General features: G+C 45.4%; 1 protein-coding gene across 1 annotated transcript in view; it reads right to left on the reverse strand.

Annotated features, from left to right (window-relative positions):
• LOC147708705 (uncharacterized) overlaps nt 1–18,844 on the reverse strand; it is a 389,106-nt gene that overhangs the window by 99,235 nt on the left and 271,027 nt on the right. Inside the window, exon 10 of the mRNA XM_086927355.1 lies at nt 12,432–12,533. Within this exon, the coding sequence (XP_086783481.1) occupies nt 12,432–12,533 (102 nt within the window). The remainder of the gene's footprint in view (nt 1–12,431; nt 12,534–18,844) is intronic.

Below are 18,844 nucleotides of genomic sequence, written 5' to 3' on the forward strand. Positions count from 1 at the left end.
ACTTTCAAACAGCTGGAGATTCAAGCACCCAAATGAAACACGCTACACCTTCTACTCAGCAGTGCATAATTGTCTCACACGTATTGATTATTTCCTGGTATCCGTAGACGCCCTTGCAGGGTATAGAGGAGGTCACTATCTGCCCCAGGGGCATCTCGGACCATTCCCCAATACTGTTTAAATACACCCATCACCAGGTTTGCCGAAGACGCATGTTCCCGGTGCATGCTGGATAGGAAAGAAAGAGCGCATAAAGTCATTGCACAACTAGCATCACCTGCAGGCTCCCCGGTCTCCGATCCTGATGGTATAGTCAATCTCCTAGCCGAACACTATGAACAAATCTATGCTCCCCGGGCAGCTTATACGATCACAGAGGCATATGAATATATTAAGGATCTATCAATACCTAAGTTCTCCCCGGAGGCAGCGCTTCTATTGGAGGCAGACATTGCCACAGACGAGGTGCAGACAGCTACCTATGCGTTAGCGTCTGGCAAGGTGCTGGGGCCAAATGGGCTCCCAGTTGAAATGCACAAGAGACTGGTACAAACGACAGCCCCCTTCTTCCTAAGCATGTTATCTGACAGTCTTGAAATAGGGGAGCTGCCACAGGATCAGAGACTAGCCACGATTGTCACGATACACAAGCCTGGTAGGCCAAAGACAGACTGTGCCTCCTACCGTCCAATCTCACTCATCAACGAAGAGCCTAAGATACTCGCCAAATTGCTGGCGTTGCGACGTACTCCTCACCTCGCGACGCTAGTTCATCCAGACCAATCTGGCTTCATGCCACATCGGAGCACGGCCCTCAACCTCTGTCGGCTTCATGCAGTCCTGGCACGTGCCCCCTGTCTTAAGACCCTGCTGTCATCCTTTCGCTTGACGCCACTATGGCGTTCGATACAGTCGAATGGCCTTATTTATTCGCGGTGCTCCAACATATGGGATTTGTTCCTAAATTTTGCGCCTGGGTTCGTTTGCTATACACTAAACCACTAGCGCATGTTGTTGCAAATGGACACATCTCACGAGACTTCCCGCTTGGCCGAGGCACGAGACAGGGATGCCCACTGTCTCCGTTGCTCTTCACACTGATCCTGGAACCACTTGCGATCTGGATCAGATGGGAACCCTCCATCAAGGGGCTCCGATGGACTGATGTATGGGAGGATCATATATCCCTATACGCAGACGATATCCTCCTGTATCTCACCTCCCCCAAAATTTTATTCTCGAAATGCTAAATGTGTGCGAGAAGTTCGGTAGAGTGTCAGGTTATTTGATTAACTGGACTAAGTCAATCCTATTTGTCCTTGCTGGTCCGCCGCCTGTTCTGCCACTGAGCTGCCCCCTGAGGGCTACCACAGAAACATTCAAATACCTGGATATCTTTATAATGCCAGACCCTGGCGAATATTATGACTAATATTATGGCCTAAATCTCAGCCCCCTTGTGGAGCGGTTCAAGTCACACTTTTAGGCAAGGCAGCACTGTATAAAATGATGGCGCTCCCCCGCTTCCCTTACGTGCTTGAAAATACCCTGTCAATGGTCCCTGCACGATACTTCAAAACTGTTGCTGCAACAGTATCCCATTTACTGTGGGGAGGGAAGCCGCCCCGAATCGCGCAAGATAAATTAACTAGAAGCTGGTACGGTGGGGCGATAGCACTTCCAAATATAGAACTATACTATTGGGCGGCACATCTAAAGCAGATTAATTTCTGGTTACACGCCTCACAAACTGAGCCTGCATACCTTGCTGATAGACACTCTTTGGAAGGTAGGGGACTGTTAGGTAATTTTTACAACCCTCGTCCGCCTCCAGATTTGATAGGCCCGACACAGCACTCTGTACAGTTGTGGTACCGGGCCAACAGGCGTCTCAAATGCTTGGGAACTATCACCCAAATGATATCGCTGTGGGACTCAAGCAAGTTGGGCTTCCTTCGAAATAGTAAGGGATTCCAGGCCTGGGATAACATTGGTATTTCGGTGGTAGGTGATTTATGGAAGAAGGATAAGGTGGTAAATTTCGCCCACCTAAAAACACAATATGAGATGTCGCAGACGGAGAAGTTTAGATACTTGCAAATTAAGCATGCGCTACAGTCGGTTATACCGACGGGTACCGTCCTGGAGGAGTCCTCTCCTCTCGAAGATAGGCTTCTGACCAAACACATGCAGGACAAGGCCACTTCCCTCACATATAGGAAGCTCATTAATATCCTCCCGGACGTGACAGCCACACGGAAACAAAACTGGTCTGAGGAGGTGGGCCCCTTTGAAGACTCTGAATGGCAGGAGGCCCTTGCCTCGCCACGTGAAGCCGCGATCCCCTCAAGATTAAAATTGGTCCAACTCAAAATACTGCACCGTACGTACTAGATCCAGCATACTCCTGCACAAGATAGGAAGAGCCATGCATAAATTCTGCCTACGTGGCTGCGGGGAGGAGGGGGCATTTTCCCACACCATCTGGGAATGCAGGTTCATAGCGACATATTGGACGGCAGTGATGCGCACAATTTCTCAAAGAATGGGCATCTCCCTGCTGCTGGAGCCTCGTCGCTGCTTGCTGAATGTGTGGGAACCCAATGACCTAAACCACCGGCAGCAGGACTGGGTAATGTTGGGCATGTTGATGGCAAAGTGCAACATCGCCAGGCTGTGGGGTTCGGCAGTACCACTGACACTTCGTAATTGGTGTAGGGAACTGGATGGGGCGATGGTGGCGGAGAGGGCTGTCTACATCCACTGTGGCTGACCAAGAAAATGGGGTAGGATATGGGGTGCGTGGAACACGTTTAGGGGTAACATCTGCGAACCACCGAGCACCACTGGGGAAGATGAGGAACCAGACTAGTAGTGCTTGGTTCGGATGTACAGTTGATGTAGTGATAGGTTTACAATGTCATGTCCAATATTTGTGATTCAAACTTGAATGTAATTGCGAAAGGCCCGCTAAACTATTCATGTATCTGTTGTAACAATCCTGTGCAGATCTGTCCCATTTGCTTTGTTATTATAAAATTTAAAAAAACTTTAAAAAAAAAATAGATTTTAAAGCCATGTATAGGGACATGGTCTACTTGAAGTCCCTCTCTCAAGTGAATGGTGCTTCCCTAACAGGTCTCTGTTTGGATCACAAAATTGACTATAGGCTGGAAGCCTTTTGGGATACCATTATGAGCCCTGGTGATAGGAAGCTCTACCACCAATTTAGAGTGGGTACCCTCCCCTTAAAATCTTTTACAAATAAGTGGGGGACGGTACAGAATTCAAAATGTCACTTTTGCCCAGGGGAGGAAGAGACTTTACAGCATGTTTTGTTTGTGTGCCCTGCATATAAGGGCCCTCGCCACAAATGGCTCAAGCCAGTTTGTGCCAAAATAGGACCAAGATCTTGCCAAAAGGCTATGAGTATACTAGTACTGTCATAGTTCATGATATGGCTAAATTCTGGAGCTGGGCGTGGGTCCTTAGAAGGAATATGCTGCATGTTACTATGTAACCGATGCTTTTGAGATAAGGCGCATTTTTGCCTTTTTTAATCCAACTCGCTTTTAAAATTGAGGTGTCTATCCAAAACCTTTGTACTGATATTTTCCCTTCTTTCTAGGAATTCTTATTTGGTCTCAAGAGAAAAAGGATCCATGATATGTTTAACTTTTAGTCTGACATGTTTTTAAGGGATTTTATCATGAATTTTACCATGTCATTGTCTTAAAAAGTTATTTTTTGCTTTTAATTTGGTTTGTTTATATGTGTCTTTTATGATTGTCTATAATTGAATAAAGACAAATTGAACAAAGAGCAAGCTTAGTTTCAGATATTAATTTGCTCATTTTTGGATAGCTATAACAAAATCTACAGCACTCTGGGGTCAAAGTGAAATAAGATTGCGGACGAACAAAAGGATTTTGGAACCTTGAACACAGGATACTGAGCATATGTATTTTTTTTGCCAGCTTAGGAAAAGCTGGGGTGTGCATGGAGTGAGCCACCGAGCCACTGAGCCTGAATGAGGTTTGAAGAGTCTGTGGTCTGACCAATTGAGATTTGACTTACTGTGTGAAGCTGGGGTCTTTTCCAGGTCCTTGTTAAAATACTTGGGACTATTGTATTTGGGTGATGCTGTCTTCACAAAATAACATATCAAATACCAAGCATTAGAAATACAATTGGGCTCGCATTTCTTTGAGTTAGAGCTATTGGCATTGTATATGGCAATGTCTTTTACCTATGTGTCATGGGGTGTATGTGTGTGGTGTGTAGTGGAATTAAGAGGGTTGTATTGGATTAGTTAGTTGTGTAATTGTGTGGTGTGGTGGATTTGTGTAGTGAAATTGTGTGGCATGGTGTGCTGTGGAATTATGTGGCTAGTAATTATGTGGTATTGCGTATACTGGAATTATGTGGAGTGGGATTAGGTGTTATGGAGTGTAATTATGTGAAATGGTATTTTGTGTTGTTTAGTTAAAAATCTGAACTCTAATGGTCACACGTGCTATGAATACCTTTCAATGGGAAACTAAGAAAGTTCTTTGATTCAAGTGAAGACACCCTTTCTCTTTGCTTGACAAAGTGGAAGTCTATTTGGAAGCCATATAGGAAGGAGGAGGAGAATTTCCTAATTAGGAAGGATGGAGTGTTACAGAAATGTTAAAAATGTAAATGTAAATGTAAATGTACATGTATTTATATAGCGCAAATTACCCACATCGCAGTCATCTAAGCGCTTGCTTAGGGAACCCGTCCTGGTATTCCCCTGTGAGATGACCCCGGCAGGGTATCCACAAGGTGAAAGCCAGGCATCCCGCCGCGAGGGGCCGTTGTGGAGATTAAGCAAGCTATTGCCCAGAGTCGCAGAGTGTGAACCCGTGAGTCGAGTAGGCACCGGAGCGAGAATTATCGAGTCCGTGGAAATATTGAGCCCAAGCCCCGTCGAGGCGGGGAATTGAACCCTGGTCCAGGGCCGATCTCAGCTTCCGGGTCTGCCGCCTGTAACCCCTGAGCCACACTTCTCCAAAAACATACTGTAGAGGGGCATGGTCTGGCCAGCGATGAGATAAGACGTGTGCTCGGGGAGCAACGGCTGACCGCTGCTGTTTTAAGCAGTTTTAGCAGAGCTGGGGGCCCTTAGTTGACACCCCAGGAGTGGATGTTACCTGCTGTTGCTCTGGGGTGCTGTTTGACCCGTTTCAGCGAAGCCTGGAGGTGGATCGCGGAGCTGAAGCGGTCTGGGCGCCGGGGGCCGAGCGGAGCCTCCTGCCATTTTCAGAGGGCCTGCGGCGGGGTTCTTGACACATCCTGACGGCTTCCCACAGACCTGCTGGGCAGAGGATCGGAAGATACGGCGGTGGCGGCTGCGGATCCTGCTGATCGGTGGCGAGGTGCCGGCTGTCATTGGCGAGGCAGCGACGGCCGCGGATCCTTCCGATCGGTGGCGAGGTGACAGCTGTCATTGGCACGGCGGCGGTGTGCTCCGGGCCGCGCTAGTGGAGCCTCTTTTGTAGGCAAGAGGTGTCCATCAGCCCCGGCGGAGCCTGCTCTAAGGGATGCGGGCAGGGATGCTGAAGGTGAGAGCCCAGAAGGGGCTGTGACCCGGTGGGGCCTGGGACGCTAGCTGTTGCCTGACCCGGACTTGGCGGAATGGAGGCTGGGAAGCGAGGGAGGGGTACTCGACCCGGCGGAGAAGCCCCGCCATCTTGAGCCCTAAAGCGGGGCATCCTAGAGGTCGGGGGCTGCAGGTGAAGCAGGAAGACCTGGGGAATCGAAGCCGCCGGAACAACCTCCGCATCAGGGGGCTCCCTCTTGGTGCGGAGGGGAAGGAAACCCTGACATATGTGGCGCAGCTCCTTCATGAGGTCTGGGGGGGACAACGACCAAGCATTTCGGGTGGGTGGGCTCGCGGGGAGGCTGGGTCTCTTTCCAGACATTAGAACCAGGGTCTACTTTTTCACTGAGAAGGAGGCCATTCTCAGGGCGGCGCGAGCTAAACTGGACTTCAGCTACGATAGGCACAAGATACAGATTTTTCAAGACCTAGCTCCTAACACCTTGCGTCGTTGTCGTGCTTTCAAGCCTATAAAGGACAAACTGTGCAGTATGGACATATATCAGTGGGGGCACCCATTCGCTCTCATCTTCCAGTGGGAGTCCAAGAGCAGGGTGGTGCGCTCTTACACGGAGGCAGCGCAATTGCTCCGATTGACGTCCTCGCTGCTGGCCAGCCCCACTCCCCTGCAGCCTCCGACGCGGGAGCCGGCAAAGCCGTCCTGGTCCACTGTTCATCGCCGTCGCCGCTCTCCGCCCCTGGACGAGCAATCGGCCTAGCAGGCCAAGCAGGACATCATAGCGCACATAAAGTCCCTCGAGGGGGATAAATCGGATACAGCCTCACACCCATCGACACCATGATCAAGAAAGTGCACGCCCACAATGACCTGCATGTTCTGACCCTGCAAACATACATTCTCCTCTCTGAGATTGATGGATGCACCACTGACTGGTAGGACTCTCCAGTTCCCTGATGGCAGTGCAGGGGTCGCTGGGGCTTCCCCCCTGGATGAACCTGTGAGAGGCCGCACAACCTACCCCCACCTGCTCTTGAGGGAGTGACGTCCCGGGGATCATCCAAACCGGCAGGTGTAGGATGCCCCACGACTGGAGCAGAATAATATGGCCCGGTTGGCCATTGTTGGTTTACCGCTCTGTGCTATTGTCCTTTTTTTCTCTGTCCTTTCTACTCTTCCTCTCTACTCTTCCTAGGTGTGGCGGGCGGGGAACATTGTGGCTGCGGCACACTCTTACTGGTGGGTCAGCACAGACTTCGCGCGCTCATTCCCTCATTCTGCGCTACTTCCCGGGGTGGCTTAAGGGGCTAATTTTTGGTATGAAACACCTAAGGCACTCCCCTGCCCATTGAAGGTCCTATCCCTTAATGTTAAGGGGCTTAATTCCCCAACAAGAGGCGACAGACATGGCGATACCTCCTGCAACACAACCCCGACATTATCTTCCTCCAAGAAACTCACCTTTTGCAAGTAGATGTCCAGCGTATCTAAAATACCCCTTACAATTCTGGGCTGCAGTGGGCACTAAAACAGCTGTGGTGGCAATCTTGTGTCGGAGTGGCATCAGACAGGGGGAACTTAAAAGTTTCCGAAGCCCAGACGGGCACTTCATTAAGGGGGGCGTTGGAATTGGGAGGCGCTCTTTTACAATGTGCAATATCTATGCGCCTAACCAGATGCAGGACTCCTACCTCCGAACACTTTTGAGGGACCATGTCCTGCAGGACGACCCCTCGCTGATCCTTGGGGGGATTTTAACCTGGTGTGGGACCCTGGGATGGATCGCAGAGAAGCAACTTTGAATGGGGCCGGGCTATGTCCTCTACACTTCGTGCGCAGATCTCTGACCTTGGCTTGATCGACTTGTGGCGATGCCACTCGCCTGAGATGCCAGATTTTACATATTACTCCCACGTACAACGCTTGTATTCACGCATTGAATATCTGTTTATCTATCATGCCCTGATACGGGACATGTTAGAGGCCTTAATGTCTGCCATATCGCTCTCCGACCATGCCCATGTCGAACTTCTCCTGCAGGATCCGGACGCTTGTCCCTCTCGTACCCATGCAGTGGCGCCTGCCGCAAAGCATTTTGCGGGACCCAGATGATGTGGAGAGCATTTGAACCGCCATTGACGATATCCCTGAGACGCCATTCCCGTGGTGTGGGACGCTTTTTAGGCCACGATCCGAGGTCACATCACACCGCTCTCGATCGCGCGAGTCCCAACTTTTAGAGGATATTCTCTCCGCTGACATTAAAACTGCAGAAAAACAAGACCAGTCCCGCTCTTCTCTAGCATCTCGACGGCAGCTGGCGAATCTCCGGGGTCAACTTCGCACTTTGCGCACTAACAAGGCAGAAAGATCCCTGCTAGCCCTGAAATAGCGGTACTATGAAGGGGGGGACAAGGTGTGCAGGTTGCTGGCAAGGCGATTGAGGGCGCGAGCAGCAAAGGCCCACATAGCCAATATTTGGCTGCCAGATGGCGCCCGGGTCACCTAGGCGAGGCCTTTAGGGCTTACTATGCTGCCCTCTACACGGCAGAAGCACCCCCCCCCCCCCCCCGGAACTTATCGAGGATGCTCTGAACCAGTGTGCTTGGACTCCGATTCATCCCCATCATGCCCAAGCGCTAGAGGGGCCTCTTACTGCTGAGGAAATGACGGCGGCACTAAAAGACTTCCCCCCTGGAAAGACCCAGGGGCCCGGATGGTCTCCCGCTGACCTTCTACCGCATATTTCAGGCACAGCTTACGCCCTACCTCCTGCTACTGTATAATTCCTTTTCGGACACGAATGGGCCAACACCCTTTATGGGTATGATGGAAATCACGCTCATCCCCAAGACCCAACGCTATGCGCCTCCTACTGCCCCATATCACTATTGAATACAGACCTTAAAATTTAAACCAAAATTCTTGCCAAGCGTCTCGATCCCCACATGCCGGGTTTGGTGGAGCCGGACCAAGTTGGCTTTATTCGCAACCGCCAAGGGGAGGACAATGTATGTAGAATCGTGCACGTGGTAGGGAAGGTGCATCATTGGAACATACCAATCTGCCTTCTGTCGCTCGACGCAGAGAAGGTGTTCGACAGGGTGGACTGGACTTTCCTTCGGGCGGTGCTGCAGAGAGCCGGACTAGGCTGGAACACGGTATCCAGAATTATGGCGCCATACCTTGCCCCGCAGGCTAGGGTTCGGGTCAACGGGCAGCTCACAGAGCCATTACCCATTCGCAGAGGCACCCAACAGGGCTGCCCTCTGTTGCCTCTGCTGTTTGCCCTTGTGGTAGAACCTCTAGCGGAGGTGATTAGACAGAGGGAGGACATACATGGCATCTCTATGAGGGGTAGACAGAACAAGGTGGCGCTTTTCGCGGATGACCTTATCCTCATGCTTACGCGCCTGCATATATCTCTTTCGGCACTACACTCGCTGTTACAATCCTTCGAACGGGCATCGGGCCTCAAAATTAACCACGGCAAATCTTGGGCCCTGAGACTCACAATTCCTAAGGAGGAGATACCTACTCTGGAGAGGCTCGCGCCGTACCAGTGGGCGACCACATTCAGTATCTTGGCCTTAAGTTAACTCCCTCCATGGACACCTGGACTCAAATCAACTGGCGCGAGTGTAGAAGGGCTATACTGGAGGACCTGATAAAGTTGAAGCCCTTTATGATGTCATGGCTGGGCAGACTCAACGCCATCAAAATCTCCATCTTACCCAAAATATTGTATTTATTTCAATGCCTCCCCACACCAATCCCGCAACACCAGATTCAAGGCATCCAGCGTGACCTGACTACACTTATATGGGGCGGGCGTATAACGCTCCAGAAGCGCCTATATGGCTGTACCCACGAAAACGGTCTTGGACATCTGGGATAGGGTGGCTGTGCGCAGGGGTCTCACAACCTTCCCTTCTCCTCACACTTCCATTGTGGGGAATCCACTATTTCCCCCGGCCTACCGCTCCCAAGCCTTCGCTCAATGGGTAAAGGGGGGATGCAGGGTGGTCAGCGATCTCTACGAGGGGGGCACATTAAAAACGTTTGCGCAGTGCAAAGATGAATTTCACCTCCCATTGGGAGCTGGACTACAGTATGCGCAATTGCATCACTGGGTCACTTCCTTGGAGATGCAGCAGGCGGCCACCCGCCCATTCACCCCTTTCGAACGGATGGTCCGCTCCTTTGACGAGTCGAAGGATCTCATCTCTCGCACATATCAGATCCTACAACACCCCCCCGGTGATACCTACCCATCCATATCAGCAAAAACGGCAACGGATGTCTGCCACGGAAATTACACCCTCGCAATGGAATCGTTTATGGGGCGACATACCCAAGGTCTACCGCAGTATCTCGCAAAGGGAGAATGCATATAAAATCATGACTTAATGGTATTATACGCCTGACCGGCTGCATAATATGTTCCCTGCCCCCTCTTCTTTGTGCTAGGTATCAAACCAGTTAATCTAAAGGCACTCACCCGTAGCGATTGGATTCTGGCACTGCATATGCTTGGAGCAGCCAAGCAACTTATTGCGCTGCACTGGAAGAAAGCAGAAGCCCCTCCAATTGCTGCTGGGTATGTGCGCCTCTGGCATGTCTTAACCATGGAACTATTTTCAGCGTGTTTACAAGCCTGAGATACTCGCTTCTCCGCTGTCTGGCAACCCCAAATTAAGTATCTTTGCAAACTAGAGCATACACGCTTTCTACCCGCCAAACTTAGAGCGATGCGACTCTTTGAAGATGCTATCCTCCCCTCGGACCCTGATAGATTGCTCTCACACCCTGGTTAACACAGTGCGCAGCTTCTTCTACTAACTAAGGGGGCTCCCATGGGCACGTACTATTGGCTCTGTCCCCGATCCACCCGCCCACACACTCCTTTTTCCTATGACCTCCTATTTTCTCTCTTCACCTTTCGCTCTCGTACTGGCTCCTTCATGTTTCTTCTCCTCTGGGCCCATTGCCCACGTTCTGATGTTTATGTTCTTAACGGGTTTTGTGAATTATCGCAACAAACCAACACTGTTTTACATGTTATACCACACGGCCGGCCCAATAAGGGTTGTATGCGAAATGCTGTGTTTTAGATGCCCTGCTACTGCCTTTCCATGCTTGTAGAGACTCGCCTATACGATGCGGCCGGCCCTGCATAGGGTTGTTGGCACAACACTGTGTATACCTGGCCCGGTGTTCTCACTTTATATAAATAAAACAGATTTCTAACAAAAACATACTGTAATAAACTTTGCAAAAGCCTGATATTAACACCATGCAAAATAAGTGCAGTAACTTTATAGCTTCCAGTTATTCCATGTTTATGGACAACAAACTCTATATCCCAGGGTAATACTGAGAAAGCTAATTAACTGATTAAGAAATGTACTTGACATAATTTTCAATTACTAACAGTCAACCTTTAAAACGTTCCTGACAAATCAATGTGCATGGGTTTCTCTCTCTGTATACCAAAAAAAAATGATGTGAATTAATTTTCTAATGATGGTCTGCTCGTCTTTGAATCTTTTTCTCAGCTAACAAGATGCAGTTTTTCAACGCTAAAACTCTGTGGCCGGGTAGCCAAGAGTGAAGGTTTTCCATTCTCTATTATGAGGACCCCGTCTCCATGTTATGTGCAGGACGAAATGATGTGCAAAGACATGAATTTATGCAGTGTCAACATTGTGATTCTAGAGAAAAGAATACATTAATAATGAATGTTTGTGGATTAACAAGAACATGTAACTTGTCAAAAAGCAAAAAAAATGTTTAATTTGAAGTAACAATTCTAGTTTCGTAAATCTATTCATAATGAATGTAAGTATTTTGAATTGTCACAATATTTTTCTGTATAACATGCATTGCTTATAAAAAAAAGCTTGATTTTTGGCAGGAGTTCTCTTTTTATCAATTTCATTTTGCACGGATCTCCGCTGGTCAGCACTGCTATTTTTGCTAGAAGTATTTAATTTGTGCATTTATTATATATTTGCACACTGGTACATTTTGCACTGCTGGTTTATTCAACATTGAAGCAAACTTCTTCGACAAGTGTCTGGTTGTTTCTATGAGCACATCGATTAATTTTTTCATGCAGTACATGTTACTTATTTAATTGGATCGTGATTTGTTTTCTTTTGAGGATTTATGTGCTGAGAGCATACTGTTGATTTTCTGCAATGCATTATTTTTTGGCAGGCGACATTTCTGATTTAACTTTAATTAAATTCACTGAATATATAATGATAATAAGACAAGCGGAGCCTTTTTGGTAAATTATTTTTTGCACAGTTTTTAGAGTCACTTTGTTTTCCCCCGGGTCCTGTGGATCTTCCTTTTCTCAATGGAAAGTGTCACCGATACTACCACATCCCAAGATTGGAGTTATTTGGTTACATCTTTAGGGTATAATTCCTTGCTCTAGTACAACGTGTGACCACACAGAGTGACTTAAAACAATTTTTTGAGCTGCAGGCAAGAAAAACAATGCTAAAAATAAAGGGGTGAACTTTTTGAGAACTGACAGGCTTGAATAACATTCTGTTTCACTTTAGGACCTGCTGCAAATACTTGGACATACCCAGAAGCAGACTACTGAAGATAACAAAATACAATTCATTTAGCTAGCACGTTTCATATAATGGCAGTTCTGCAGGATTTGGGTAATATTTCTAGAGCTCTGAAGGTATTGCTTGGTGGTATGCAGCAATTTACAAAAACCCATATAAAGTAAAATAAATAAACAATGTACTCCACTGTAATCGGGGATCTATTCTAGACACACTCCATATTTTGTCCCAAATGCATTTAATTTTCACTCACCAGTGGTTCTCATCCCAGGTATGATTTCTCCTTGGAAATATGCTTCTTCTTCAGGATCAAGATTTAAGGAAAACACAGCTGTCACAACTGGCCCACCTGTTTCTAAAAATGAAATCCACATATGGCACAATGTGATAATAACCAAGAACTTCTCACCAATCATTTGCAAAACTATTTGCAATTTTGTAGAATGCTAGCACAAGTGATGGATCAAATAAATCTAGATTATACAACTATTCATGCAAACATGAATTACAGAAAGAGGGTGGATCAATGGCTTAGTTAGAGGTTATTGATATTTCAACTTTCAGTCTCTGGTCAATATCTGGGGTGCCCAGAATTAATAAAAATGTAAATTCTCAAAAGAAAATCATACTCTCAATCTTTCTGCAACCTTTGATGAGGATGACATTGGCACACTTTCCATTTTTTTTCACTCGCATGGCTTTTAATGGCAAGATTCTGCTGCAGTTTAAAAGCTACATCTTTGGGTGCATCCAGTTTTATACAGGTGGGTGCCTCCACGTTCACCCCTTTCCTGTATTGTGAACTGGACCAGATTTCGAAACAGTCCCAAAGAGGAATTTGGCTAGGTTCACACTACAGAAATACCAGTAACATACCTACATACATTCTGCAATAGGACATAGTTCAATAGCATCACTGAGACACAAAACAACTATACATACATATGCGCGTATGCATGTATATATGACATACAGACAGAACCGTCCAGTTTTCAGTGTGCTTATGTGTGCCACTTAAAGTGGCACTTTATGGCAAGAAAAATAATGCGTGATATCCATGTTATGCGATACCTTTACAAATCACTCCCTTTTGTGCAATTTAATGATCTTGCATAGGCTTTTAACGACTGCACTGCTCCTGATGTGTATGCAGTGTCCCAAACATACATCCCTCTTATAACATGGAAACATTCCTACATGGGTAGATGAGGTTCTGGGCGCCCATGAAACACTGACAGCTTGGCCTAGGCATACGCACCACCCTTTTACTGCAAGATGAAGTATCCCTGCTCACATCTCTGCTGTGCTCCTGCTGCTACAACTATCATAGGCAGTTGTGCTTCAGTGCTGGTAGGACCGGGCCCTTGTCTTTATCAGGTAAAGGCCTACTTGACTATGGCCTTAGGTTGCTACCCAATGACCTTTGAAAGCTCTGCATAGACAGGAGGGCTGCCTTCTTACCGTAGGAACTGATATGTCTACTCATCTTGAAAGACACAGAGAATCAATATCTCAAAATAATATACGCCAGACGTCAGAGAAAGGAGTGAGGTGCCATCACCCACCAGAGACAATAAGACACTCAAACAGTCAATGAAGGCAGCAGGTTCTCTCTGACCACCACAAGGCCAACGTGCAAATATAAAGTGTACTTCATTGCTGCCAAGTTAACATGGAAGACATTATAAACCAGCCTAGAGGATTTTGCCAATTTTAATTTCCGTAATAGGACAACTCTTTAAAGGTCTCAGGATGCAAGGTGCTCTTGACTTTAAAGGACTGGCCAAATGGGACATTCCAAAACTATTGTTATGTTATGTTAAAATAATTGTGTAAAGCGCACGTACACCGGGGAGGTTTCTTGGCGCTACTATGCTTAGAACCCAAGTCCAGATGCGCAATTAGAAGGCCTGACGAAATAGCCAGGTTTTAAGACAACCTCTAAAACTGAGGAGAGTAGTACAGAGGTGTATTATTCTAGGTCACCTAGCAACTATGGTACCTAAAAGTTGTTTTATTGTGCACTCTCAGCCTCGGTTGTTAGAAACTTCCGACTTAGACAGATGGTGCGTGGCAATTACAACACCTGTCCAAAATAAATGTGCAGAGTCAGCTGGCTTTCTAACTGTTGCAGGTGGCACAATTCTGTACAAAAAACGTGCGACAGACAACTCTACAGGAGAGCCCAGAGTGCAAGGAAATTTAACAAATAACATCTTGAGTACCGTAATTTTGGCTTCATCCTCGTTATTATTGATTAGACCAAATATATTTTTTACTAGAGACCTTATGTACTCATGTGGTATGGTGTAACTAATGAAGTGAAGTGCTCTTAAAGCAAGATAGAAAGTGCTGTTACCATGTAATCGCAACATTTAATATACGCGTGTACAGTGATGTATCTTTTGCAAAAACAACAAATTGTAGTTCTCATGCATATTTACAAAGGTATTAATTTTAAAGGAATCTTGCATTCACCGTATAATGGAACACGTATCTATTAGAATTGCATTTTACACTTATAATGTGATTGTCTATGTATCTTTGCTCACGCGGTCAAAATGTGTATTGAATTTTAGCTTTGCTAACTTGACAAAAGGCCTTAAGAATTTGGGGCTGGCAATGTTTAACACCTTTACCGCAGTGGTAATTCCGCCGCAGTGCGGGCGTTCTGATGAGTGGGTGGGGCCACGTCGGCCAACGGTCTCGAGCAGCACTACGGAGGTAGTATTCGCGACAGCCGTTGGCCCTCGGCCGCAATGAAAGGGTTAACCTTCAACGTGAATGTTTTCTTTCGGTGCAGTGTTTTTTTTTCCTCTGCAGGTGCCTGGTGTATGATCTAATGAATCGAATATGTGAATCAAGGAAGAAGAATTACAAGTGTTTCTCCCAAGAAACATCCTTTGAAGGTGATCACTAATTGGACCCTCTCATAACGTTTCTAGAAGCTTTTTTCAGTGGGTTTAACTAGGTTATGCTATTTAGCGTTGGGCATATTCTCTTTCAGAGTAGGAGCGGTACAGACCTTTGTGCATTATTCTCATTACGTGGCTTCATGCTGTGACACACTCTTGCTTTAGAGGACTTCTACAGCAGTTCTCTTATGTTGACACCATTATATTTCATGGATCTACTCAGGGGTTCATTTAGCATTCTGTGATGTAAGTTAGTTGCAGGAAGTAGAATTCCTCATGCATTATAGGCACCAGGCCAAAACATCCAATCTCAGCATCAGATTGTCTTTCTTACACTTTGTACTATTGATCCAGAGATCCTCATCTGTTACCTACTATTTTTTTTAATGCATTTTATTTGGAGAAAGCTCATAATTCCTTAGTACATAAATCATGAAAAGGAAGAAATTCATTAGTAACAAAAACAGCATACCTACATAACTGCAACCAATATCTAAAAACCATACACAGTAAAAAACCTAGGAGGTTTATAAAGTGCAATAATTCACAACGTTGATTATACAATCTAATTTAACAATATTATAAAAGCATATCCAATCCGAGAGCATAACAACCCCACGTTAAATTTTAACCCGAATTTTCCCATAAGGCCTTAAACTTCTTATAGGAGCCTGCTCTTAAAGCGTACTTTCTTTCATGCTCCTTAATCCTGCTTAATTTACTAAGTAGCTGTGTGGAAGTAGGAATGTCATTCGATCTCCACCTTTGTAGGATCAGGGACAGAGCAGGCAGGACCAGAATAAATATCTGTTTTCACTTTAATTGTTAATTAATTGTCGATAGATCTGTTTTTTATCTCAGTCTTGTGAAAATTCTTTTAGGAAAATTATAGAATTGTTCAATATTGCTGCACTTTAACTGCATTTCCACTTTATATCTAATATGTCTTAAATTACAGCATTGTTCATAATCTATTGAAAAGATTTAGGAATAAGCAGGTGCAAATTTTGCAAGTGAATAGTAAAGACTTTCACAACACACAAGGTCAAAGGCCTTTTCGGCTTCTAAAAACATGATCTGAGATGGGATTTTATTTTGTATAAAATAATCCAGTGCTTCAATTAAGATAGTGGTGTTAAAATAGTTGTCGTCCTGCGACAGTCACATTGGTCTTTATGAATTATTGACCCTATACAGTTGCTAATTCTATTGGCCATTATTTTGGCTATAATCTGAGTTCAGCAAACTGATGGGTCTAATGAGTTTATATCCTCTTCATCTTTATCCTTTGTTTTTAAAACTGACGACCACAGCAGTTCACAAAGAGGATGGTATTTCCCCACCTTGTGAAATATGATTGGCAAATATCAAAAGGTTGTTGGTCAGACTTGCACTAAATTTTTTAGAGAACTCAATCAGGATACCATTTTCCCCGCAGGCTTTGCCATTAGCCATTGATTTGACCACTTCTTCCATTTCTTTTGTTGAAGCATCTGCCATTAAATGTATACGTTGGTCTAAAGTTAGTTCTGGGATTTGTAATCCATTAGAAAAAGAATTTAATTTCCTACTATCCACCTCTTCTCTAATGGAGTAAATGGATTTGTAGATCCAAACAAACTCATTTTTTATTGCAATTTCATTTATGGTACGGCTAGGGCCAGATGTAGGTCGCCCAATACCGGTCGGTAACGGCCGAAATTACCTAATTTCGGCCGTTACCGACCGGTATTGGGTTTTTGAGATGTAGGTGGCATTTTGTAAGGATTCTGTATTTTACCGAATCGGTAATTTAAGGGTTCGGTAAAATACCGAATTCTTAACATACCGATTCGGTAAATTACCGAATCCAGGATGTAGGAAGCACTCAAGTTAGTGCATTCCTCAGTTAAGGATTCGTTATTTGCCACCAACTAGAAGTTGTTGGTAAATAATGAAAACCTTTGAAAAAACATTTTTTTTTGCTTTTCCAACAGTGCCATGTTGCAGACATACATGTCCTTAGGGCATGTATGTCTGCAACATGTGCACCAATACACAATTGAGGGGTGCAACAGGGTGTCAAAATGACACCCTGCCACCCTTCAATATTTCCCCAATTACTGAATCGGTATTTACCGATTCAGTAATGGACATTCATTCCTATGGAACTCCAGGCCCATAGGAATGAATGGCAATTACTGAATCGGTAAATACCGATTCTGTTATTACCGAAACTTACTGATTCTGTAATTTTTTAGGAACAATTACCTACATCCCATTTGCCTGTTCTTAAATACCGAATTGGTAAGATTCGGTATTCAAGAATCGGTAATCTAGGATTACCTACATCTGGCCCTTAGTGAGCTTGTTGGTCAGTGCATGCACCCTGTTCTGAGCTCATTTGTCTTTTATTTGCCAGGCTACAAATCTACCTGTGAACTCATTCTCTTCGTACACTTTCTTAAGATAAGCAGAATTAGCAGTACTTCCTAAAAATCTCCCATTTGAATTTATAGGTAATGAGTGGTCAAAATAAATTGACCATAAAGTGCAAATTAGTGCCAAAAGTGCATCAAAAATTAAAGTACTACCTAAAACTCTCACTCAATTGTTATAGATATTATAGATTTCTTTCCATTCCATCTTATAAAGATCTCTAGATTTTTCATCTTAGGCATACCACTAAATTTAAAAGAGCCATCTCCTTTTTTCCCATTTGCTTCCCCTTCACACCCTGTGCACCTCCCACACCCTTCTTACGTTCCCCTCCCTGTGCGTATGGAAGAGTAGCTCACTTCTCCTCCCGCCCCCTTCCCTCCTTGTGATTGCTGGGTGCCATGTAGCTGCACCCCTTCCCTTGTGCACTTCTGCTACTTGAGGCTGGATAGCCTCGGCCACCCTGGTGACTCCAGACCCTCTTTATACCTTATTTTGAAAGCATTATTATTACTAAAGTTCCTACTCTAGCTGGTATTTCTAACTTTCCTTACTTATATCTTGCTCTTTTATAACAGCCCTGTCTTAATTAGAAATCTGCTGAAGTAATTCTTGCACATTCACAACTTTATCAAATATGTGGAAATTTCCTTTTGCAAGAACCTTTATTTTCTATTGCTGGAAATTGGATGCCTGCGCACCCTTTGATTTGAATATGTCAATCAGTCTTACGAATTCCCAACGTTTCTTTACCGACATGGCTGACATGTCTGAGAATATTAAAAAATTTGGTACTTCATGCGTAGACAATGTCCTTTTCTCAATAGCTTTAGTAAGAATCTTCTCCTTTATTCGAAAATCCACAAAGTTCAATAGGATAGTATGAGGAAATCTCGTATTAGGGGGATCTCTGTAAGGGAACTCTTTGGGCTCTAGTAATAGTCAAGTCTCCCTCGAGTTCAGGAATTGCCTTCTGCAGAAGGGTATTGACCCACTGACGTACCTGGGCACCTTCAATGGCTTCTGGAGCACCTACCAGATGCAAATTAGATCTTTTATTGAAGTTTTCCATGTCCTGTAGTTTGGATTCAAGAATTTCTGCATTGTGCTTGATTTAGGCTAATTCCTGATCGCAGGTTGAAACTTTACCTTCTAGATTCGAAACCCGCTCTTCTACCTCATCCAGACGATCCGGGATTTTGCCTATTGATTCTTCTATCTGGGAGAGCCTGGCATGCAATGAAGCAATTTCAACCGCCTGTGAGATCTGGAGCTCCTTGATCTCTGAAAGGATTACTTCAAACATACTCTGAATAGCAGAGTTTGTTTCTTT

Source organism: Lissotriton vulgaris, chromosome 6 (assembly GCF_964263255.1).
Source record: "Lissotriton vulgaris chromosome 6, aLisVul1.2, whole genome shotgun sequence".
NCBI lineage: Eukaryota > Metazoa > Chordata > Amphibia > Caudata > Salamandridae > Lissotriton > Lissotriton vulgaris.